Here is a 26153-nt window from a genome sequence, read left to right as displayed (position 1 = left end):
TTGAAACTAATATATGTCAATTATAACTCAATTGAAAACATTATAAACAATATCAACAAGCAAACAACAAAATGGGACAACATATGCAACTGGTTTGCTCCATAAAGACTTCTTTAAATTGGCAACAGAAAGACGATTCCACAAAAGAAAAATAAATGGACAGACACAAAAGAAGAAATATGGAGGGCTAAGAAACATGAAAGTTTACAAAATGCTAATTAAAATAATGTGCGATCAGTTTCATCTATTTTTAGTGAACAAGTGAGGAACAGGTGCGTCTCACATACTACTACATTGAGTATAAATGACAACAGCCTTTCTGAGCCACTTTGGCAGTGGGTCACAAAAGCTTTCTACCCAGGAATTCCATTTATCAGTGTTGATTGTAGATAAATAATTGACTTATTTATTGCTTTTCAGAATTATTTAGAAAGAGGAAAATTTGAAACAACCTGACTGATATAAACAACAGATGTTTAAATTATGTTCATTGACATTTTAATAACATTTTTAAGCCATTAAATGACAATGACAATATAAAGGATTATTTAATGCGTTGGGAGATAAGTGAAATTTTAGTTTAATAAGGTTATTAAGCTTATATTAAATTTAGAAACTTTACAGAGCATTGCGATGTACATAGAGTTTAACTTTTATTTTAAAAATTCTACAACAAACGTTTTTTAACAAACTTTGTACATGGATAAAACATTATTGCTCTTAGTTTTGGAGAACAAAGAAATAAAAGGCAATGTTGCTGATCTTGGAGAATGTACAGTCTTATGAGTGGGTAGGCATTGAAATTTTTTGTAGTAGTTTCATGTGAAATTTTTGATCATTATTTATAATGTATCTTATAACCATTCTTTCTCCTACCAAGGAATAGGACATTATGGGGGGGAAGAAATTGGACCCTGAGTTGAACTTTCTACAATTGGAATTGAGATTAGAGCATAAAATCATAGATTATGAGGCATGCAAATTAAGGAAATGTGGCTATTAGTGTTTGTTAGGGAAAGTAAGGAGATAACTGTTAAGATTGATACTTCCTGTTAGAGTTATAGGGAATAAGCGTTGGATAGAGAGGCTTGAACCTGTGGTTTAAATATCAATTTCTCCAGACTATTTATGATCATTAATAACAAACAAATCAGACCATGTTTGTATACACTTTGTAGCATCTCAATAACCCTGCATAGCACATGCCAGAATCATGTCTACAATCATAACATCGTTTTCTACAGCCTAGTCCCTGATTAAACACTCTCTCTCTCTCTCTCTCTCTCTCTCTCTCTCTCTCTCTCTCCCACCACCCCCCCTTCTCCCTCCCTCCCTCTATCCGGGCTGCAGGGAAACCTGTGATTCTCTTTTGGATATACTGTGATACCATGACACATTGTCCTCCCAAATATGTATATCATCCCTATCATATCTTTTTCTTTTTTAAGCCTTATTAAAGACTTACACAACTTTTCCATTGCTTTTCCTTATTTGTGTTATTAATAGAAATACTGCTTATTTCATAGGCTTTTTATAAAGCCATTCTGTCACTTAAGCTTTTTTAAAAGTGTATTTTTCTGCGTATGATGTCTGTTAAATATAATGGGGAAATACAGAAATACATAGCAAAGAAATAAAAAATCATGGCCACCCCAACTTCCAGAGCATTGCTGACATTTTCGTATGTTTGCTTCAATATTCTTTTGTTGTTGTTGTTGTTGTTGTTGTTGTTTAAAGTTAAGATCCTACTATACATACAATTTTCAATCATGGTTTTGTTTTTCCACTTGACACCCTAACACAAGCTTTGCTGAACTTAATAAAATGGATTCCTAATTCTTATATCGGTAATTATATTGTTCTACCTTAGATACCGAAAGCTCCTTAGATTTTTCCGTTCTGCCCTTGCTGATCCTTATTATGTTCTCTTAAATCAGATTAAGACTTTGTATAATAATGAAGATAGATACTTTCTTATCTTTAGGTGCTTTTATGTTTAATATACTTTCAGAAACTACAGATAGGGCACAAGTGATAACAGCTGATCAATAAATAATCAAAGAATGTTTTTGAGCTGGTTTAAAGATCTCTGCTTCCCCAGAGCATATATATTTAAAAATTCTTGTTACTCTACCATATCTGCTTATTTGGTCATTTAAATGAGTGAATATACGTATAAAGTGTTTCAGCTAGTGCCTGGCACATAGTAGATTATTTTACATTAAGAGTTGGCTGTTACTATTAATAGATGGTCTTGGGTGCCCCCTTGCTTTGGCTCACTTGTGGTAAATTGCCACCAGGGGGCAGACTCCGTTTGGGAAAGAATTGAAACCCAGTTTGAGCCGTTCTTAGTTTTTATCTCATGTACCTGACTTGTGTGCATGTACTTTGCCATGAAAACAAGAACTATTCCTTCTGATTTTTAACTTCTTCTTTTCACTGACACTGCTTCCTTTATAGTCGTTACAACATTGTTTACTACATTCCCTGTGCTGTACTTTACATCCCCATGACTGTTCTGTAACTACCAACTGTACTTCTTAATCCCTTCATCTTTTTCATCCATCCTCCTCAACCTCGCTTTTATCTGGCAACTGTAAAAATGTTCTTCATATCTATAAATCTCTTTGTATTCTGCTTGCTTATTTGATTTTTTAGATTCTCCACATGAGCAAAATCTCTTGGCATTTGTTTTTCTCTGACTTATTTCACTCAGTACAATACCCTCTAGGTCCATCCATGTTGTTAACAGGTGGAAAGATTTCATTCTTTTTTATGGCTGAGTCATATTCCATTGTATATGCACCACTTCTTCTTTGTCCATTTATCTATTGATGGACACTTAGGTTGCTTCCATATCTTGGCTATTATAAATAATGCTGCAATGAACATGTAGATGCATGTCTTTTCAATTGAGTGTTTTGAGTTTCTTCAGATACACCAAGAAGTGGAATTGTTAGGTCCTTCTTTGTCTCTTACTATAGCCTTTGTTTTAAAGTCTATTTTGTCTGGTATAAGTATTGCTAGCCTAGCTTTTCTTTGTTGTTTGTTTTCATTTTTATGAAAAAATTTTTCTATCCTTTCACTTTAAGTCTTTCTATTGAAGTGAATCTCTTTTAGACAGAATACGTAAGGGTCTTCTTTGTTATCCATTCAGCCATCACATGTCTTTAGATTGGCATTTAGTCGATGCATTTGCATTTCAAATAATTGTTTATAGGTATGTATTTATTGCCACTTATTATTTATATTTTTGATCATTTCTTCTTTTTCTTAAAGGAGGCCCTTTAACACTTCTTGCAATACTGATTTGGTAGTGATGAACTCTAGCTTTGTCTTACCTGGGAAGCTCTTTATCTTTGTTTCTAAGTGGTAGCTTTGCTGGGTAGAGCAATCTTGATTGTAGTTCACTGCTTTTCATCACTGTGAATATTTCTTGCCAATCCCTTCTGGCCTGCAAAATTTCTGTTGAGAAGTCAGCTGACAGTCTCATGGGAGCTCCTTTGTAGGTAGCTAACAGCTTTCCTCTCGTTGCTTTTAAGACTCTCTCTTTGTCTTTAACCGTTGGCATTTAAATTATGATGTTTCTTGGTGTGGGCCTCTTTGGGTTCATCTTGTTTGAGACTCTGTACTTCCTGGACTTGTATGTCTGTTTCCTTCACCAGATTATGGAAGTTTTCCATAATTATCTTCTCAAGTAGATTTTCAATTCCTCACTCTTTCTCTCCTTCTTCCAACACCCCCATGATTCAAATGTTGGTATGCTTGAAGCTGTCCAAGAGGCTCCTCATACTATCCTCATTTTTTGTTTTTCTTTTTGCTGTTCTGACTGGATGTTTTCTGCTTCTTTATCTTTCAGATCACTGATTTAATTCTCAGATTCATCTGCTCTACTGTTGATTCCCTGTAAATTATTCTTCATTTCAGTTAGTTTATCCTTCATGTCTTACTGGTTGGTTTTTTGTTTTCTGTCTCCATTTTTATGGTTCCTATCTCTTTGTTGAAGTGCTCACAAAGTTCATCTCTTCTTCCCCTAAGTTCACTAAGCATCCTTATAACCAGTGTTTTGAACTGCGCATCTGGTAGAGTGCTTGTCTCCATTTCACTTAGTTCTTTTTCTCGAGTTTTGTTCCATTCTTTCATTTGAGACATGTTTGTCTCCTCATTTTTTTTTGGCTGCTTCCCTGTATTTGTTTCTATATATTGGGTAGAGCTGCTACATCTCCAAGTCTTGGTAGAGTGATCTAAGGTAGTAAGTATCCTGTAGGGCCCAGTGGCACAGCCTCCCCAGTCACCTGAGCTGAGCACTGCAGGTTCCCTTCCCACCCCCCACCATAGGCTGTGTGCACCCTCATGTTATTGAGCCTTGATTGCTGTTGGCATGTCAATGGGAAGGATCTTCCTCTAGGCCAGTCTGTTGCAAGGATCATAGTGGAGGATCTGCTGTGCCAGGACCAACCAAACAGAGCAGAACTAGCTTCAGCAGGGCTCTGGTGCTCGCTGAGTCCATCCCTTGAGTGTGTCACTTGTGGAGGTAGTGGGGTGGTGCTCCAGCATGGTCTAAAGCTGTCCACCAGGTGTACTGGCTCTGGAGCCTCCCAGGAGGTGCAGGCCAAGGTCAGCTACCACCTCTGCTCTGCCTATGGCCACCTGACATGAGCTACAAAATGATCTGCAGATGGAATTGAAGGTGTCTAGGAGAAGCCAGGCTGCACACTGAGGCTGGCTGCTGCTAGTGCCAGCCCTGGGGCCACTTAGCAAGAGGTAGGGGACATGCTGAAGCCAGATTCTGCTTGTTTGTGAGATTTTAGGGAAGTCCATTGTATGAGCCAAGACAGGTTGTTTGTACACGGAAAAGTCACTGAAAATAGTTTGGGTGGGCCCACGAGTTGGGTGGGGCAGGGTCTCAGGAAATCACCAGGGCGGAGCTAAGAGTGATAGCCAAATTGATGAAGATGCAGATATGATGCCCGCCTGCCGGCTCTGTGGGGGTTTGGCTCCACAAAGGAATGATGGCCTCTGCCTGCACTTCTGTTTGAGAGAAAGCTGCCCCTCCAGCCCTCACCTTGATGCCGGATAATCCAGCTCCTCCCTGTGTGTCCCTGGTGCCTTTTGAGCTGCTGCCTCGGCGCTATAGCTCAGAGGGAATGAGTCTGAGTAAGTTCATGTGTGGGCCCTTTAAGAGGAACACCCGGGATTTCAGCAGCCCTCCGTCTTACTCCATCTCTATCCCTGCTGGTTTTTACAGCCCGAAGTTATGGGGCCCTCTCTTCCTGGCAATGGAACCCTGAGTTGGGGCTGGGATCCCTTGCTTCCGGTGGGGGCACTACTGCAGTGTGATAGCAGCCCGATTTTTATTCACTACACCTGGGTGTGGGACCCGCCCATTCTGCCTCTCCGCCTCTCCTACCAGTCTCAGTGTGGCTTCATGTGTATAGCCTTAGTTTTAGGACTTCTGTTCAGCTGGATTTTCGGCAGTTCTGAATGATTATTGTTCTGTGGTTTAGTTGTCATTTTGAAGTGGTTGTGAGAGGTTCTGAGTATTGCATTTACCCATTTGCCACCTTTCCTGGAAGACGCCTTCTCTTTATTCTTGCAGTTCCTTGCTCTGCTGTTAAAAAAGGTCGTTAGTAATGTTTACTATTAATATACGTGGTATAGCAAGTACAAGTTTTAATGAACACAAATTAGTGACATGTTGCTAATTTCTTTGAGTACTCTAGACTAAAGGATTTCCTTTTTAACCAGGATATTTAGAGTTTACTATTACTTAACAATTCAAAACAAACAAAAAATCCTCCATGAGGTGGTGTCGTATCTATTTTTAATATATATTAATATTTAACCTTATTCTTCTATTTGCAATTCAATTTTAATGCTGATTGGCATCTTGGTTTTTACCAGTTTCTTGAAGTATTGGAGTAGAGGTGGTTATAGCATATAGGATGGGGCAAAAGTAGGTGTATAGTTCATATAGAAAAAAATACAATAATTAATACATAATAATACAAGAATAAACTGTGTTTTACATACTCACAATTGTAAACCTAATTTGCCCCACCCTGTATTAATGTGCAGAATCTGGGAAAAAAGGTGGTTGTTTTCAGTAATGATAAGCTGTGATAAAGTATAAAGGCAACACCTAAATGTAGCGTTTTTGGACTTGAATTCCATGGTTATTTGTGTTTTAGTTGCCATGGGTACAGTGCATTTACAAGATCCACTACTGTGTACGAACAAGTTGTGTCTTCCCGCCGCTAACCCCTGAAAAGTCACTGTGTTTGTCTCCGTTGCTGACAGCCTCTGAAATGGCAGGCTGGGGGCGGGGGAAGGAGGAGAAGGAACTATTCAGAATTTCCTTTCCTGTCTTTTGACTTCCCTAGTCCCACCCAAAGTGCTGTATAGAATTTCTGGAACAGTGAGTGCATCCTGCACATTTAATGGCAATTAATAGGATTATTTATAGCTCACAATTTCTACCTTTATTTCTGTTCCTGAGTCTTTTTTTTTTTTTAAAGGAAATCTTGGGAACAAGCATAGATCATTCTTTACACAGTGTTTTCTTGTACTTTCTTAAATTAAAAACATTTCAGGAGTTTGGGGTGTTCTAGGTTAAACAATGTTTGCTTTAGTAAAGTAATCATATTGCCAGTGTAATTTTCTTACATCCGTACCTTTATCTTTCAACTTCCTTTGCTTTTTTGCCATCACATTTTAATATACTTTCATAAACCACTCTGCTACAATAAACATTTAATTGGTCCCAGTAAAAAACACATATAACTTCACCCCTCCCAGTATTGCTAGTCTCAACACATTACTATGAGAGACTCCCTGATTTTCTATAAATGCAATTGTCAAGCATTAGGTGTGGTCCTTAGAACGCTGCCTTTCTGATTGACTAATTTTTGTTCCTCTGAAGCCATTATATTATACTTACTAGAGAAATTGCATTAACTTTTCATTGTTGGCTATTAGTGAGGCCCTCAGAACATCAGTGTGAAAGGTGAACTTCAACCTTTGTATTGATCTGTCACTACCATAATAAAAATTTTATTAAAAATTATAATTGGGAACATTTATTCCTTGAAGCCATTTTTAAAAAATTTTATCCAGGGTGTCAGGTTTATGTCTAGATGTACATATAAATAATCCAGAAAATTCCCAGTTTTATTAGTGTGAATGTAATTAAAAATTTAAAAATCAGAAGGCAGATTCCTTTAAGGAAATTTTAATTTTTTTCTAAGTTCTAAATAAACATGAGGGCACTGTAAGTAGTTAATTTCCCTTAACTACAATCTTCCAGGTGGATACAGAATCTGTGACATTATTGGTTGTTACATAAAGCCCCTAAGACCACCCACTTCCTCCTCCCCTCCGCCACGTCTGATGCGAACCATAACAAGCCCATTAGCATGTGCAGTGTGATGTAATTCACAGACTGCTCACTGCTGGATCTGCGAAGAGGAGATTTTATTCAGAGGAAGAGCACTGTTTTGGCAACATCTGGGAGAGGGGAAGGAAGCCAGAAACACTTGGATAGCTCTGGGCTTTTTTCCTTTGTGTGTGTGTGTGCTGGAATGACATTTGCTATGTAGGCATGTTTTCTCTCGCTGTATTTCTTGGCCTGAACGAGTGCTGAGTTTAAAGACAGTATGTGATACTCCATGGAAGCTGTTTCTTCTGTGAAATCATTCCACCTGCTCTGAAGACATGTTGTTGTCTCCCAAATTCTCCTTATCCACCATTCACGTCCGTCTGACGGCCAAAGGATTGCTTCGCAATCTCCGACTTCCTTCGGGCTTTAGGAAGAGCACTGTTATTTTCCATACAGGTTTGTCTGGCATTGGTCTCTGTTCAGTGGTGCATGGGGGACATCTTGATTAACTTGCAGATGTTTGCTGAAATTTTCTAAGGAGATGGAGAAGTGGGGAAAGAGAGCTCTTTCTCTGAGAGAACTAGGCTTAATTTGTAAAAGAAAAAAAAAAAGCAGTTTCTGTTTGAACAGGAGTATGTGGTACTTCTACTGTTTGCAAGCAAATGTGTGCTCTGTTTGTTTATGGAAAGCAGAATTGTTGCCTTGGTGCTCCCTAGCTTTTTCCTCTGACGCCAACCAAATCTGTGAAAATCAACACCTGTTAAATTACATTTTGCTTCAGATGATTTTGGAAATAGGACATCAGTAAATGAAGACGAATATTTTTCTTTGCCTTAAAGAATGAGATGAAATGAGAGGGCTTTTGTAGTTTTTCATTATGTAACTTCTCACTGAGATTACGAGGTTAGTTTTATATACTAAAAGATTTCCACAGCCTAACCATTTCTGAAATAAGACATCTGGATAGTTGTGGAGAAGTAATAAGTGAACCTCAAGTTAAGTTTTCTGAGCCTTGCCGTGAAACTGTTTGCAATTACCAAAGACTGCCTCTGATGTTTATGCTCGTATCTGCTTTTTATTTTCTGTGCCCAAGATAGAAATAAATGCAGTGTGTATTTTAGGCATATGTGAACCTGCGTGTCACTTTGAGGGGAGTCCGTCGCCTCACATTGCTGCCTCTTGTTCTAGATGGCAATTGCCACCGTGGTAAATTAAGTTGATTTTACACTCTGAAAACTAAGGTGCTATTCCCTTTGATCTTGGCTGGTTAGTGCTGACTGTAAGAGGATTGCTTGGGTATGTAGATGGAAGGCTTTTTTCTTGTTTCACATGCATGTCAGCCTTCATCTGTCTTGTTTTTCATCCCTGTCCCTAGAGATTGTTTTCAGCTGACTGTCAGTAGTTTTCCCAGAGCAGCCTTCCTCCTCTGTGGGATGAGTCTCATTTTTCCCAGCCCCTCTTCCTCATGTTTCATAACTCCCCCCGACCTGCCGCCGAGGTCAGCCAGCCTGTCCCCCTCGGTCTGCGCTGGCAGCCACAGGCAAACGAGGTAAGTTAGGAGGTAAACCGTGGCTTTGTTTCTCCCAGATGAAATGTCACTGCCATTTTTTTTCAACCTTAGAAAACAACGAGGTGAAAAAATAAAATCAGAAGGGTACCCTGTATTTGCAGTAATGTGTATGATCTAAAATAGTGCCAAAAGCTTTTCATTTTAACTTGAAAAAAAAATACTCCATACTCCAAGTTAGAAGGAAAATCAAACAGTACAGCAGGTTGTGCAATCCTGAGTGAACCCCTTTTCCCGAAGCCCCTGCTCTCCCCAAGGGACAGCGACTCTCATGGGTGCGTTATAGCTTCCTGGTAATTTTCTGTAGTGTAAACCTATGTGTATCCTTTATATCCTTTTTTTGTTATACAGAAATGGAAGCATGCTATACATGCTCCTCTGCCCCTTGCTTTTTAGAGTGCGTATATCTCAGATTTTCACATTAACACACATCTATCTAATTCATGCTCTTTAATGGTCACATGACATCCCATTGTCGGGTGAGCCAGGCTTTATTTAACCAGTCTTCTATTAGTGAACATTTTGGGTCTTAGTATTTTTGTGAAGCAGATAGCTGTCCAAGGCAGCTTAAGCAGAAGAGACAAGTCTTTTATTACCAGAGTTTGACTAATAGGGATATTCTAGCTGCATTGTATTTTCTGAATTTATATAAAAATATTTCAAAACATTCATTTGAGTGCAGTCATGATTTTTAGAGCAGAGTGCACTTATGGGGATCTAGCGTGTCTCATTTTACACTATGAAGTCTGCAGCCCAGAGAAGTGCACTCGTGTGTCCAAGGGTGCACAGTCTGTGGCAGAGGCAAGACTAAAACCTGGAGCCTCTGTTTAGAATTTCTGGCTCAGAAATTTTCCTGTATTTAAATTTTATTTTAATTCTGTTTGATCCAATGAACAGTAGTGATGAAAAGAGAGTTTTGTGCATAAAATTATCTTAAGTATATGATTCTACTTACCCCCAGTAAGAATCTTTTGGGCGCTTATGCAGATTACCTAACAAGAAGGTCTGAGAAATCTTCCCACAGAACGGATAATGAAGCCATTGCATGTACTCTTGCCCATGTGGCTGTAAAGCCATAGCTCATGTGGCGGCCGTGGTCTTGACCTGGGTGGTCCCAAGAGTCGGGGTTGTAGCCTTGGGTCTGCTAGTAACCAAGTGAGTGACCTTGATCAGTTAACCAGACAGGGCTATAAAATACCGGAATCCAATGAGATGATGTCTGCAGCCCCTGTAACCTGGGATTCTGAGAATTTTTTGGCTATAGATTAAAAAACCCCAGGATGTATTACTGACACCTATAAATTCATCTTATCTAAACTAGTTCTTTCCTTCTCTCTCAAATGCAGTTAATACTGCTGGTTTATTTATTTCTCTTCATGGCACCCTGTTTTCCCCTTATCCCATCAGTAGATCTCTGTCATCTTGGAGCCATTGTTCTTCCTCATTTATCCATAGCTAACTGGTTGCAAGAATCTAAGGCTTTGTCCTATGAAATGTCTATTTATTTTTACCCTCTGCCACTTCTCTAGTTCAGGCTTTATTACTAGGCCGAAGCATTTGAATTTATTCTTGTTACAAGTTAAAAAAAAAATTGATCAAACAGTGACAGTTTCATATCACCTAACCTAATACTTGGGGCTGTTTGAAGGATGTTACCTTTCTGGCCTTCGGTGCCAGCCGTTCCCCTGCTTCTAAACTGCTGTTCACGCTGCCGGATTCACCCATTCATTTCCTACATAAACATTTATTAGACCTGTCCTGCGTGTCAGGTGCGATGCTGGATGCTGCCAATGCAGCCAGAACTAAGTCACGCGTGGCCCCTGCCTGTCTTCACGCGGCCGGCCCTTTAGCGGAGGGAGGCAGACTTGGAACATGGGGTAGTCGTGACAGGGCGGGGACGAGGCCCCCGGGCAGCCTCCAGCAGGCGAGGCTAACTTCATCCAGGTCGCCCAGAAGACATGTCATTTAAGCTGAGGCCTCAGGATTATGGGTGGAATTAGCCACGAAACACACAGTGTTCCGGGCAGAGAGAACAGCAAGGCGAAGCCTGGAGGTGAGGGCGCGACGGCTCCTTCACGGGAAGAAGGGTATTTTAGTGGGTCTGGGCCTGGGTGGTGGGGACACGGGTGCCAGCGGTGAGGACGGTGATGATGGCGACCCAGGACAGAGCAGGCGCCCCCCTGCGCCTCCCTGCGCCTTGCACAGGGCGCCGGGCACTGGGAGGAGGAGGAGGAGCACATTGTTCCTGTGTGGCGCCCGTTGGCAGAGTTGCTGTCGGATGGAAGACGGAACTTTCTCTGTCAACAGGGGCGAGAATAGGGAGAGAGCGGATTTGCCAGTGACGCGGCGGATGGCAGGCGTGGACGAGGGTGTCGGCGTCCGGGAAACGCTGACGCCCCCGCCCAGCCCGGTCGCGATCGTTGGGCTTGGTCGTTCCCGTCTGACGGCGGCGCCCCCTCGGGGCAGAAGTACCTTTCGCGGCCAGTTTTACTAGCATGGTTTTCGGCGCACCTGGAGCTAGCTGTATTCCTTATTCTGAAAAATGCTATTTTGAGCCTTAAAGAATAAATGCTGTCTTTGATTCAAGTGGAGGCAATTGTAGCAAAAGCTAGAGTTCTTTTTGTTGAGCCAGTGACATTAAAAGCAATTACTTGAGCAAAGGGAGGGATCGATATAGATATACAGGGCCCAGCACAAATAACGCCCCCCCCTTTTTTTTTAATCACACAATCTTTTATCACAAAACCATAAGCGTGTAATTCTGTAACATAACAGTATCACACTGAAGCACACCGTATGGCATTTTAGGGAAAATGTTCAAATTAAAACCATCAGTTCTTACGGCCATGTTATTACCCTACCCAGCACCCTCAAGCAGGCGGTATTTCTGCCGGACGCTGTCTATGGAAGAAGGGGTGGGGAGAACCATTATTAACAGGACAAGATATTTTCATTTTCCCTAGATATTCTGTAAGAGTGAGGCAGAACGTGAATAACTTTAATTAGAATGAAAGTCACCCAATTATGTTTTTATGTTTGCTATTCGTTTTTGAGACCGTCCAGCAGAACGGCTTTTAGTGGCAGTTTGTTCAGACGGCCGAGAAGGGGTGTCTTCTTTGTCCCCCGAACAGGCAGCGCGGACCCTGCTCCGGGGCTCAGCTGCCGCAGGACCCCATCTCCGCGGCCCTCTCGGCACTTCTCTCGGGGCTGCTGCCTCGTGATCTCACAACGGCTGCTCCGGGCACGAAAGAAAGAGAAGTAGGGAAGGGGCGGTGCCAAACCACTAAAGCTTACGTCTCATTGGCTAAGCCTCAGTCACATGGCTGCCTCTACGCACAAGGGAGTCTGGGAGCGGGAGTGTGTGACCTCGCCAGTCTGTGTAGTGCACGCAGGTATAAGAGGGGTTAGAGCCCTATTTATAGCTGATATTAGCTGCTTATAAATAAAGGGGCTACATCCCCGAAAGCAGATTGAATCTCGCAACAGACCCTGTTGTTTATTCTCTTTTACGATATGGAAGTATTTTGGTAACGATTGCCTATCTTGTAATTGTCAGTGACATGCTTTCAAGTCATTTTGTTGTTTGGACATAGAGACTAATATTTGATTTTGATGTCGTACATGAAAATTTTCATGTTATAAAGTAATGCGTCACGAAAGAATGTTCTGAACTTCAGATATGGCTTTTTCAAATACTCAAGATGTGTTGACAAAAGATTAATGTTTATTAGTAGTGTGTTTGGGGTGGGTATCCTATTCCTGCACTGTTAAAGCTTATGCAAATTTAAAGTAATAATTGATGACATGAATATATTTTTTTAAATTTCTTGGTAGGAGTATACAGGTTACTGTGGGTTCACTGTTCATAGATACAGCTAGAAAGTGTGCGTTAATAGTGTGTGCTAGGGGATGTATTTAGGACAGTGGGAAATAAAGAGCGGGTGGCGCCTCAGGAAAGGGAGGGGGCAGACGATGGAATCTGGAAAGTGCTAAGGAGCAGGTGAGTCTAGAGTAGACTCCCTTGGAGGATGAAGAGCAGCGTTAGAGCAGGTGGGGACGCCTTCCTCACCACGTCCCCCACCTTCCCCTCACTGCCTTCGCATTCTCACATGCCGGCCTACTCCTCTCAGTGTTACTTCCTCGCTGGGAACTTGTGACTCACCCCAGATTCCCTTCATCCAAATGGTCACTAATCCTCCTGCTCTGGCTCATACGCACATTCACATTTTCCTGCCTGTTCTTGCTGCCCCTGACCCACGAGCTTCTCTTGCTGTGCCCACCCCCCGCGCCGCAGGTCTCCCCCCACAGCGCCCCCAGGCTCCTGCTCAGCATTATTCTGACCCCTGACAAGACGAAACCTCGTAGGGCACACGCGTCGTCCTTGCCCCCATTGAAGCTTCCTGCCAGTCCACCTTGCTGCAGCTTCAAGAGAGCCAGCCTTGCGGTCAGCGCTGGCTCCCTCCCTGTGCCTCTCTGTGCCTGCGCATTTGCTGGCCTTTTGGGCTCATCTGTCTGCCAACTGTGCAAATGTCCATCTGTGTCTGTGGCATCCATTCTTGACAGCCCCAGAGCTAGGTATTTCTCCATCCGAAGTCTCCCCACACTGTGTATATAACCTTGTTATCTAATTATCAAATCCCACTGCCATTGTTGATGGCATATTTCGGTCTCTACCACAGAAAAGTTCCCTAAAAGCAAGAACCAATTTGTCAGGGAAGACTTCCAGGAGATGCTCACTAGACAACGGTAGTCATTTGGGTGATCACTTCCTAACTGAATACTCCCTCTTATTAGAACACAGATTTCCCCATAGTTTGCATTTTAATGATGTGTTTTCCTGGACTATCCCAGGATACACGCCCATCAACTAAAGCTGAGGAACCGCTGACTCAAAGAACTAGTGTAGAGATGGGTGTTTCTATGAAGCTCTGAGATCTATAGGTTCAGATTAAGGCAGAAAGAAGGGAACCGTTTGTCTGTTGAGAATGCAGGTAGCAATTGAGAGAACCTCCCCAGCCCGTTAGTTCATCACCTATGTTTTATTAACCCACAATGGTAGTTTTCAATGCAGTACCTGGTAGAAAGCAAAAACCACCTAACGTCTCGCCTACATTCAGATAGGTGGATATGTAAGAGTCCAACAGGAAGAGATTAGTACTAGGGAAAAACAAATTCAGCAGAGATCCCTAGTGTCTTCATGCATCCCTGCATACTACCAACCTCTTCTAGATACCTCCCCTGTTCCCCAGGACACCAGGGCAGGTCCACCTGCCTGCAGCAAAACCATCCCGATAGATTTTTGATAAGTATTTGGTGAACGAGTACGTCAATGAGTGTACAAGACATTAGGCAACGTTATTACTGCATTCTGTGTTTAGTTTTGTGTTTCCTGCAAGCCAGGGCACTCTCTGGTAGGTCTTGTCTCTAACTCGATTTTAATACTGAGAAATCCAGGAGGTTCCAGTAAATGGCTTGTTTGGCCTTAGGATGGGTGTGTCCTCAGCAGCTACCATGTGATGATGGTTAGTCCATGTTTCTCAAAAATGAGACTTAGCCTTGAGATGGGGATCTCTATGCCTGAGTGACTTGAGCCTGAAAAATGGGTCCATTTCTCATCTACTACGTTAAGAAGATGACAAGGTTGATAGGCTAGTTTTAAATTTTATTAAATTGAGGTTTCTGAGTAGAAAGAACAAAGATAACAGTGTTACCCAGCTGTTTTCCAAGTTAGAACATGTCTTTGATTCAGGGCTTTTTTTTTTTTTTTCCTTTTTTTCCCTGATGGAGGTTTCAGTTCCATTACAATGAGTCCCAGGGAGGTCGGGTGAGACACAGGAGTGGTAATGATCTCGCTGAGCGACATCTGAATCTATGTAGAAGTTAACATGTAATTTAAAGGCTTCCGATTAAATTGATTCTTTGAAATCAGAACATATCTGTTAATAAGTATAATAAACAGAATATTTTGTGCTTTCAAATACAGCTGTGTTATCAAAGTGGTAATACATTAATAAATGGAATGTGAGGACCAAGTTTGGTTCACGTTATGCTCACGTCCTACAAATAATGAGTTCCATAGGATTTAAGGGAAACGGCTGTGTTTGAGTGTTATGAAACACCCTGTTTTTGAGCACTGGGGCTTGGAGCCTCACTGGAGATTTTTGCATCATCTCTGATCTTCAGCTGAGCCAGGCGAGAGGAGGGTAGGAAGGATGCTCAAACTGGGTCATCTGCCGCCACGTGGTACAATTTTGTCCGTAGGGAACACAGTATATGGAATGGAAGATTGAGGTCACACCTTGCTTTTCCAGCTCCAGGTAGAGCTCAATCTATTCGCTTATTGGCTCTTTTGTTGAAATTTGAAGACGTGTACTCTGAGAAGAATAACGTCAATGTTTTATTTTCTCCTTAAGTGTAAATCTGGTCTGAGTATTCACATACGACAAAACCCATGTGGTTTAGATTCTTGTCTAGATTCCCCAAGGAAGAAACACAGATTGACTATGCTTTCTTGATGGCTAAATATGATACAAAGGTTTTTAAATGCTCAGAATTCATTTTAACAACCTTTAAAAAATACCATTACATTTTTATTTTCAATAGGTAATATTTACCCCATGGTTAAAAAGTATAAAAAATGCATTGAAATACCTTGTCTCTGGCTGGTTCCTGTTCCCTTCTCTGGGAAAGTAAACGTTGTTGTTATTTTTATATGTATTATATAATAATTTTGCTATGCATTTATAAGCAAAAAAGAAAATAAGGTCTTATATGTCTATTTGTATACAATGGGGCATACTATCTACATTGTTCCTTAGTGTGCTTATTTTTCATTTACCATAGAGAGTTTCTTAGTTCTGTGTCACAGCTGTGGTGATTATATAAATGTACAGGAATTTATTCCACCAGTCCTCCACTTGGGAACGTTCAGGTTATTTCTTCGGTTTTTTCATGGTAAACAAGTTTGCAATGAAAACCCCTCTATAGATGTCATATTGCTCCCATGTAGTATTCATAATAGGATAAGCTCTGGCTTCCCAGCTGTCAACTCAATAGTTTGTGCTAGGGTATGTTAAAGAACACTTCTCACAGAGCTTTTATGTTTTCAAACATCAATTTGAGGAAACGAAACTACGCAGAGAGATGTGACCAGAATGGCTTTAAATGTTTGGGTGAGATTCTCGGGTAGCATTTAAAACTGCATCACGAAGGACAGATCGGACGATTTTTATCACTTCCTGAGGCAAAGCAGTGTGTGTGTCTTAGGCACGACATCTGGGTTTTCCGTGGCCGGACACTTAGGGGCTGCTGCTGGGCAACAGGCTTCCCCGCCTCCTGAGATTCCAGTTCTCAGGCCACACAGACAGTCTGAGAGACAGAGGCTGGTAGAGCGATCGCGCAGGTTTCGCTGAAGCAGTCTCTCCCCGTCCCCTGCTGCTCTGGTTCGCTGGGATTGCCACCCCACACTTAACTGCATCGCAGGTTGAACCCGCAACCAGGCAAAGCACAAATGGAAGAGCCGTTAAGAGCCAGGACACTTGCGTGACTGAAACGCAGTTACACTTGGACAGTTGATGTTTTCCAAAATGTACCTTAGTAAAAATGACTCTAGTTCATTCTAGAGTGATCTTCGTAGCATTCTTAATACAGTTTGGGGTTCTAGAAAATTGTCTAAACTTTCAAAGAACATATATGCCCTGACATATTTAACAGTTTCAAAATATGGAAATAGGACTTTTATCAGCACAAATGCCATTTTGTTACCCAAAGCTAAAACAACCAAAATACACCAAAGGAAGTGTGCAGGTGCCAGTCTCCCTCGAGAACCTACGCCATCTGAATCCTCTGCAAGAAGCCAGGGAACAGCTTTCCACTGTCGCACTGATGTATCCGAAGAAATCCAGAGCTCGTCTCAGGAATGTGAAGCCACTGTGGCATGAGAAAAGCCACCGTGTTCACGGAATTAAAATCAGTGACCAATCATAATGGATTCAACGGTCTAATAAGGAGTCTGCAAATCCAACTCAAGTTTTAAACACTTAAAAAATGTATTGATAGTGCTCGCTTCGGCAGCACATATACTAAAATTGGAACGATACAGAGAAGATTAGCATGGCCCCTGCGCAAGGATGACACGCAAATTCGTGAAGCGTTCCATATTTAAAAAAAAAATGTATTGATAGATTCATAACATGATGTAAATATATTATTTTAAAGTATACTTTATATCCACTATGAAACAGGGAATTTAGCCGAGACAATATTACTAGCAAACACTTTCAGTGGAGTTGTAGGTTAAATTTTTTAAAATCTTGATAATACAGTGAAAAAAAATTAGTTCACAAAGGAGCCTAATGTAAATACTTAACTATGGCCTGACTTTGGTATAAGGGATAATTTGAAGGAAAATACGAAGCGTGGTGCTATAAAGAGAGTACCCATATTCTGAACTGGAGTGTGAAAAACAATGATTAGTATGTTAATTTACATTTAACTCAATATGTTATATTTTCTTATGAAATAACTTATTAGACCTTATTACTGAATATTAAAATTCATCTGAACAACTAAGTAGATAAGAATATTACAGAATATTTTTTCCAAAATTTTAATATAAAAGACTTACCACTCAGAGTTTATAAATAATTAAACCTAACAGTTTTAAAACTGTGATATTGTGTTAAATTATGAAATTGATTAGCATCTAAATTATAGAAAGAAAATCAAATAACTGTTAAGGATTCAAGAAATGAACTCAAAGCAATGTATCAATAAATAAATGGATATTTCAGTAAGTATTGGTAGGACATATAGCAATGGTAATCAGAAGAATGAACTTCCATCTACACATATTGCAGTGAAGTCTCAATGGTCAAAAAGTTAAAAATTTTCATTGCTGTTCTGTTTGTGTAAAATATAGAAAACACTGTATAAAACATAGTTGTTTCTGTATAGGTTTATTGAAATGAAGAGTTCTCAGATAATGGGCTTGAATGTATTGAAGTAGCATTTGATCAAGACTGTTGCATACTTGCCTAGTTTTAGTTACGAAATGCATTACCTTTGCACCCCATTTCCACCTCCAAAATGCATGGGAACAGTAGAGACTTGGCTTCAGAGGCCTTGGCTCTGCCTTTGAATCTGTCCCATAGACGCTGTCCACACCTGGGCAAGATCCTTCATGTTCTTGAATGTCCCCTTGCCTGGCAAGGGTGGCTGGGAGGATCAAACCAGAGGAAAGTGAAACCCTCTATGAACAGCAAAACACTGTATAATTATTATCATAGGTATAGAAAAATATAATTTCTAAAAGCATTTTAGGGAATGACAAAATGAAGGAATACTAAGCTCAGATATTTTGACATATTATAATATTTAGATTATTTTTTCATTAACATAGTGACTCAATAAAGTTGTTCTTCCTTCAGGACTTTAATATTATGACTCTTAGTTACTTTCTCCATCTGCTAGGGAATTGGCAATTATCAACAGAAAACTATTAATGATTATAAATAAAGAATAATGGGTAAACACTTCTCCCCTCTCTTCAAGTAATTTTAAAACACAATAGATATTTTAGCAATTTCAGCCCTGAGGCTTACCAACCATTAATACCAATATGAGTTAACCATGGAAAGCAGCCGTAGAAAATGAAAGCCCTTTTTTCTGTTTTTAACTTAAAAAGTATATCGAGCATCTTTTGTCATTGGTTCTGAGGTTTCTTTGTTTATTTCCCTTCAAGAAGTCACTGTGGTTTTCTTTCTCCTGAAAAATGGGAGAAAGTGATTACTGTTGCTAAGATCCTCTTAGGTCTGTTTATTACCACAGAACGGGATGCCATAGGGTATGCCTGTTAGAACAAGAAAACATGTGGCAGTTTTTTTTTTTTAAGTTTCTTGTAGCTTTTTATTTTTCAGATTTAGATTTGTTTTGATTATTTGGCCTGCTAATTTCAAGAAGCTAAGCAGCTTGTTTCCTGTTTTTCCAATTCTGTTTGATATTTAAAGGGACTGAGACATTTGGAATGGCTCCAAAACGGAACAGTTTCTCATTTAAAACAGAGTGATTCCCAGGGCGCAGTGGCAGAGAAAGTGACTAATTAACTTGGCATGTTGCCTCAGATGGCTTTGAATATTAGCATGTGCTTTTAAAAAATATTTAAGACATTATTACTACTTGGAAGGGAAAAAAAACCCAGCAAAGCTTGTGTTTGGTAGAAAATGGGACAGCATAGTCAAGAGTAGAGGACTCTTAACAATGAACTTAAAGATGAGGGACAAGATGTGAGTAGATTTTCAATGTACACGATGATTTATTAGAGTTAGGGAATGACTTGTCTGCAGTATAAATCTTTGTAATGACCATACTGTCAGCAGAGAAAGGATGGGAAGTTCGTAAAAAATGTGTAGGAGGCCGGAAAGGCATTTAAAGTCCAATAATTTGTGTTTTTTTTCTTTCAGCATATGTGACCAGAAATAGAGTTAGGAGAATTGTAACAGTCCAGTTTCTGTACCAATTTACCTAGAAAATTAGAAGCTATGAAACCAACATTATTTTGTACACAATTTTGCTATTTCTGGATCGCTAAATTTGTTTAGTGGAGATAGTTCTCTGCCCTATAGAAATCTGTAAAGGTCAAAATTAAAACCATTGTCTGTGTTTGTGAATTCCAAACTTCTAGGTATCTGATTACTTCCAGTTCTCATTCATATGCTTTCCTTATGTAAACATAACTTAAATGCATTTCTGTGGCTTATCTCATTGTATTCAAATGCATGTGGTGATTATTATAAAAATCAAAATCAGATATTTTACCACCTTTTATTAATTCCTTTTGCAGTTGAAAACGGCAGACAGAAGGCTCCCAGAAGTTTATGCATCCAAACTCAGACGTCTCCGGATGTGCTGTCTTCTGAGAAAGCCCTTGAGTTGGCTCAGTGTAAAACAAAATGTGAAAACCAGAGTAGATTTATTCTGCACCTGAAGCAGCTTGTTTCCTGTGGTAGTACCAGGTTCGAAGCACTAGCAGTCGTGATTCAGCACCTGCTGTCGGAGGTAAGGATGCACACCCCCAAGCAGTCTTTTTCACTGGGGCGGGGACGGGGCCGGGGTGGGAAGCAGTGCTCATGGTTAGTTTTGTGAGTATCTTTACATTGATGATTGGTAAAATCAGATATAATTCATCCAGTTATGCCAACTCACTTGATACTTGAGTGACTCTCTAGAAATTTGGGATGAAAACATTTCTGGTAGGTACTTCTTCTTTAGATAGAGTCTCTTAGACCAACAATAGTTAAAAGATATTTGTGTGTTACACGTCTATGCACTTCCAGACTATATTAGCATTAACATTTTTTCACTTGATTTTTTTTTGTCTTTGTGTAGCTTTCCCTATCACACTTAGTTTAATGCTTTGAAAAATGAGGTTGATTGTATAATATTTATAGGACAAAGAACACTTTTGCGCTACCAGTATTGGTTTGGGAACTCTGAAGAATTTCTATCCATTCCTAAAATAGTTTGTGGTACACCAAATGCAAAACAGATTTCCTTTGCTTGCTTACTCTTCCCTGATATGCTACAAGGATGTCAATTGTGGAACTAGTTAATATTCAGTGAGAAAACCAAGTGTCTATGAATGTGTGCTTCTGGCATAGCAACAAAAACTACTATCTAAAGGGAAACACCGTGGTGAGATATAACTTGAGCTCTTTAGATATTTTTAATTGACAGTTTTAAAGATAAGTATGCATGACATCTCAAGAAGAAAACAGTTCAGTTTGCTTTTTCTGTAGTTTAGTGCAATCCAACAAACCTACATTTATTTCCTACAGAGGTGTCTGTGATGTGGTTGCCTGCGTGAGGCAAGGGAGACAGAGGTGAATGAGGCTTGGTTTGTGTCTTTGACGAGCTGCCAAGCCAGGAGACAGTTTAGATCGATATTTGATGAACATTCCACAGCTTTGTCCAAATATATTTTTTTGAGAGGGAGATGGAGACATTTCCCTAGTTTTTAAATTATAATAGTGAACAGTGTGTTTGTTTTACCTTAATATGCAAGGAAGGAATTCTCGAGTTTGTTTCTATAACCAAGTGAAACCACATAATACCTAGTTTAGGGAACAATTAGTTTATCTTTTTAGTTATAAGCCAGTTATTCATTTTATTATATCCAGCCTCACAACCCCATGTTCCGTCCTTTACCCTCCTTTATCTCCCACATTAACTCAATCACCAAGTTCTGTGGCCCCTCAGCGCACAGTGTTTCTCCCGTTCATCCCTTCTTTCCTTTTCCTACTGATGCCAGCCTCGTTCAGATGTTGGATAACTCTCCCTGAAGTTACAATAACTTCTTAACCGGTCCGCAGGTTTGCACCCCCCCATAATGCATCCCAAGCCCTGCTAACCGTCTCACCTCTCCAGGGGATTCCGCTCTACGGGCTAAACCTTCCATGGCTCTCATTGTCTGCAGCTGCTCTGTCCCCTGTGGTAGCCACAAGCCTCACGAAGCTCTTGACCACTTGAAGTGTAATCAGGCTGAATCGAGAAACACAGTAAATATAAAATGCACATGGATTTTGAAGACTTAGAATGAAAAAAAAAGAATAAATTATCTCGTTAATAATTTTCTGTCAACTGTACGTTGAAAGGATAATATCTTGGATATGCTGGGTTGAATAAAATATATTATTAAAATTAATCTTTTAAATTTTCAAAAATGTGGCTACTAAGAAATTAAAATTACGTACAGTGCTCACATAATATTTCTTTTGAATAACTCTGGCTTAACTGGGAATAGGAGACTCTAGTCTGGCACCAACTGCCCTGTTTAACCTTCCCCTCACTGTGCGATGTTCCAGCTATATAGTTAGGGAAGGAGAAGAGAAGCAAGAGGGATTTAACATGTATTGAATATTTGCGAAGTGCTAGACATTCTTACTTATTAAACCCTTTCCAAAATTGTAAGTAGGAATTTCCAAATGAAATTGAGGCACAGAGCTGTTAAGAAACTTGACTACCATCAGACATCTAGTAAGAGAAGACTCAGGATTGAACCCCGGTCTAGGACACTATGAACTCAAAACCCCTATGAACTTCCTGTGCTTTTTCTGTCCTTTGTTCGAATACTGTTACGGGACTACTGCTGCACTTCCTCCTAACACACACATGTTCAGATCTTAGAGCAAATCCTCTCACCACCTGAATTTAAGTTGCATTCGGTTTGGCAGATTCATTGGACAGACAGACAAAGTCGAAAATGCAGATGAGATAGATGAGGCAGTTCTGCATTCCATGCCCGTCAGGGAGCCAGGGCCCAGGTGTGGGCGTGAGATGAGACAGGAGTCCCCTCTTCCTCCAGCCATGTTCTCAGTCCCTAAACACCTCGTGAGCACGAGCCGTCCACGTCTGTGTGAGCCTAGTGTGTAAGGGTGCTCTCCGCCCGTATGGCCTGGCCCCTAAACACAAGCCAAAGACACTTTATTAGGTGCTCAGTGTGTCCCACCCTAAGGGACAAACCTCACAGGGTGGGACATACTGAGGGATGCTTTGTCAGTCACTGCAGGGCTAATTCTTAGTCGGTTTTAGGGATACTTTTACTCTATGTGAATTTCATCTTACACCTAATTTAAGTACAAATGCCCATGCAATGTGACTCCACGGAATTTCTGAAAGTCCAGCTCAAACCCCGCCTTTGTGAAGACTTCCCCTGTCCTTCCGGCGCCATGTTCTGTCTGCTGCCTGGATTCCAGGCTCACCTACCTTTCTGCCAGTCTCTACCTTATGTTGTAGGTAACGAATTAGCACTTGTTTCTGCTTTTTAAGATGGGAAGCTCACTGAGAGCAGGATCCGGGCTTAATTCTTTCCTGGGAAACCCCCCAGCGGTGATGGCTGTGCCTTATACGTAATAGACATACAGTGAACACCTGAATGAGTGAATGGATGAGGAGAGGTTGGAACCCTAGATATGAGTTGAACATAGAAAGTCTTTATATAAATGCTCTTTGCTAGCACTTCATAATCAATCAGCAAACATTTACTCATTGCCTAATGTGTACCAGGACACTGTTATGAAACAGTTGGGAAGGAAAGACATAACCAGGGGAAAAGTTAAGCAATTTCCTCAAAACGATTTTCTCCTAACCCTCCATTACAGAACTGATTGATTGATATAGATTTCGTAGCTGTCGATTGATCTGTATATGCATATATATCTATTTATTGCTAACTTTGTCTAAATGGTTTTGGAACTTTAGATTATGGGTAAATATGGCTGATTATAAGGCATACTGGAACATTAACTTATCCTTTTGTTGCAAATCTATTTAATAACTACAACTTCTCCACCTTAGCGGCAGACAAAACTCATTACATACCAGAAGTTCTAATAAATGTCTCATGAATCTGGAAACTCATACCACACTTCCTGCCTCTCAAAGAACCCAGTATGGTTTTAGTTCTCATTCTTGCTTTATCCTTGCATGGTTGTACAGCCTTCTGTACAGACTGCCACAGTGAAGGGCCGCGTTGATAGCAATCCCAGGTTCTTCATCAAGGGGTCTACGGATGAGGTCCCGGGCAAGCCGGAACAGGATCGAGGCCACCCCCCAGCCCCTGGCTGATGAGCCAGTGTGCCTCCAATTCTCTTCTTTTTTTCACAAGAGGATTCTTACCTAAAGTAGCACCTAATCAGAGGTGAATTTTGGGTGATGCTAGCAGTCCACCGTGAGGAAAATAGTCTCAGAACAAAAACAAGAGTGGACACAGCTCATTGCGTGGGTCCGGGGAGGAGGGCAGACGTGGCCCATGTCTCGGCCATCTGATGGGGCTCTTCCCTGCACCCCCCTGTGCTGCTCGCTCTCAAAAGCCAGCCAACTCAGGCCCGCTGGTGGGACGCCAGCCAGAGACTAAGTGCTTGTGTCCCAGGGAGTCCTAATTAAATTATGGTGCATTCATTTTTTTTTTTCTTGGAGCACGTCATGTATTTAATGTATGAGTATAAAAGCATTTTTCTACGGAGGTTCCCACCGCCGCCTTTTTTCACATTGTGTGACATTCTGCATCTTACGCCACAAAGAGAGTTAAATAAATTCGTTATCTGGACTAAAAAGAGTTTATTATCTAAGACAGAAACACCGATGTGGGAGCAGCTGAATAAAAAGAAATAGGCAATCAGTATCTAAATGACGAAATACATTTTATCATCTATCAGGAAAGGGTTAAGTATCTTAAACAGCAAGCTACCAGGGAGAGCTGGGCTAAAACCAACAGTACGTGCTGTTACGCACTGTGATCAGCATAGCACGTAGAGCCGTGCTGAAAGCCCTTGGTTTTTCCAGGATCCTGTACTGCTTCCCCTCAGATGAGGTCATCTTCTTTGAGACATGATGAAAGAACGGAGCCTGGACATTCTCGTTCTCCTTAGATCCCCAGCTTATCGAAGGCAGGGACCATGTCTTAAATTTGTCTCCTATTTTTCCCAGCATGGGGAACAGTTGGTGAATTGGTAATGAGTCATAATTTGCCAACCACCTCAGAATGATAGACGCTTGGTATCGGCATTTGGGGAAGCAGGAGGGTGTCAGTGACTGGCACTCAGCATTCCCCGAAGGTTTACACAGTGGGTCAGGTCAAGCAGATCAGGCCTTCCCGAGTGTGCAGGTGGGACATGCTTGGCGGGCGTGGCTTGGACAGAAGAGAAATCAGGAGCCTCAGCAGCGGTTGTGTGGTTGAGGTTAATGGACTCAGGGTCCTGATCTTTTTGTATGCATTCAATGGAAGACTTTTTCCAAGCGAGGGTGTTCATATATACGAGGGATGTGGGGTGCTCTAGCAGCCCTCTGCCAGGTGGTGCGGAGGAGGGATGCTTTCAACAGTCCAGGAACGGGCTGGCAAGGATCAGGCCTAGGGTGGAGGGAGTCCTGGTAGGAAAGAGCAGCTCAGGACGCATCAGGAAGGAAGACTGACCAACTCTAGCACACCCATTTAGACAAAGCAGAGCCAACGATGACCTCACGGTTTTCCTGTTCCTGTTCCTGGGATTGACAGAGCCTGGAAGATGTTCATGGCTTCTGGGTGCCAAGGGCAGGAAGGGTGAGGGCAGTGGAGTTGGGAGAAGTGTCCACATGGTACTGAAATTCCTTGTCCCCAAATCTCTTTAATAAGCAAAAAGATCGCCTGGCATGTATCTGCGAGAGGGTGTAAAATTGTTCACAGAATGACTTTTGGAAATTATATACCAACTTAATTTTTTATAGAAAAGTGATAGAACTTGTTGCCAGCTGCCAGCTTTTTTTTTTTCTATTAACAATGTAGTTACCATTGGAAAAAGTAACTTGTAAGCCATTTCACTGAATGCGCTGCAGGGTTGCTTGTGAATAGCTAGGAAAGCCGCCTTCTGGTTTTGTTGTGGCTTGAGTGACAAAACATGCTGATACTTTGCTGAACTAGATAACCATGCAAACAAAATTAGGGCTTAAATTTATGAGATTAAGAGAAATATATAGTGTATCTGTTTTTTTTAACTTTCTTCTACTTTTATCCATGTTGATTTTCCTCAAACTTTAATTTCTACATTAAAAAACCCATTACTTGCTGATTTTTAAAACACAGACTCAGTGATCTGTGATTTTAGAACAACTTAGTTCTGCATTTTAAAAATCAAGCATTTAAAATACCATTAAGATGAAAATGTCTCAGTGAGAAAGTTTCTTACATTTCAGTCACTGTTAAATGTCTATATGACTGTGCAAGTGTATCATTAACTTCCCTGGCGCTTCAGTGAGACACTGTTACAAAGTGAAAAGTACAAGTTATCAAATATATCTAATCTTCAACTCTCAAACCAGAATTTCACACTGTTTCTTAAGTCACCAGGGGACCGTGTTCTAAGCATTCAAATTGAACCTTGTGGAAAACACCATTCACTTTATGATGCCATTTCAGATTAGAAGTCACAATACACACTTTCATCGTTACATCCTATACAGGTGCTGGAGACCACATTTCCCTTTTCTATTAGTAAGTGTGATAATCTAATGACCTCAATTAGAGAAGGGAATAAAAAAGGCTCACAAATCTAAAAATAACTCCATTATCCACGCAGAGAAGGTCAGTTTTTCTTTCCACTGTAGCAGCTGATATTTAAGTAAGTGGCGATCGATCAGGCTAATGCCTGGCTCTCGTTTTTCATAAAAGAAGGGCTGTGG

General features: G+C 40.8%; 1 protein-coding gene and 1 non-coding gene across 9 annotated transcripts in view; both read left to right on the top strand.

Moving 5' to 3' along the window:
• Positions 1 to 26153, top strand: part of MTUS1 (microtubule associated scaffold protein 1) — a 128823-nt gene that overhangs the window by 76852 nt on the left and 25818 nt on the right. For 6 of the 8 annotated variants that reach the window (XM_054566118.1, XM_054566121.1, XM_054566120.1 and 3 more), the window contains one exon: positions 19786 to 20000. In XM_054566118.1, the coding sequence (XP_054422093.1) occupies positions 19786 to 20000 (215 nt within the window). Of the gene's footprint in view, positions 1 to 4986; positions 5158 to 7276; positions 7835 to 19785; positions 20001 to 26153 lie in introns of those variants that run through there. The other 2 variants (XM_054566126.1, XM_054566125.1) reach the window with 2 other exon arrangements.
• On the top strand, positions 17003 to 17109 carry LOC129064919 (U6 spliceosomal RNA). The gene has a single exon (XR_008528531.1). It is a non-coding gene; the product is annotated as a U6 spliceosomal RNA (small nuclear RNA).

The sequence above is a fragment of the Pteronotus mesoamericanus genome, unplaced genomic scaffold (assembly GCF_021234165.1).
Source record: "Pteronotus mesoamericanus isolate MK-2021 breed Mesoamerican mustached bat unplaced genomic scaffold, CSHL_Meso_final contig_169, whole genome shotgun sequence".
Classification (NCBI taxonomy): Eukaryota; Metazoa; Chordata; class Mammalia; order Chiroptera; family Mormoopidae; genus Pteronotus; species Pteronotus mesoamericanus.
The sequence above is the reverse complement of the archived record's forward strand: the minus strand, read 5'-3'. Positions and strand labels throughout refer to the sequence as shown.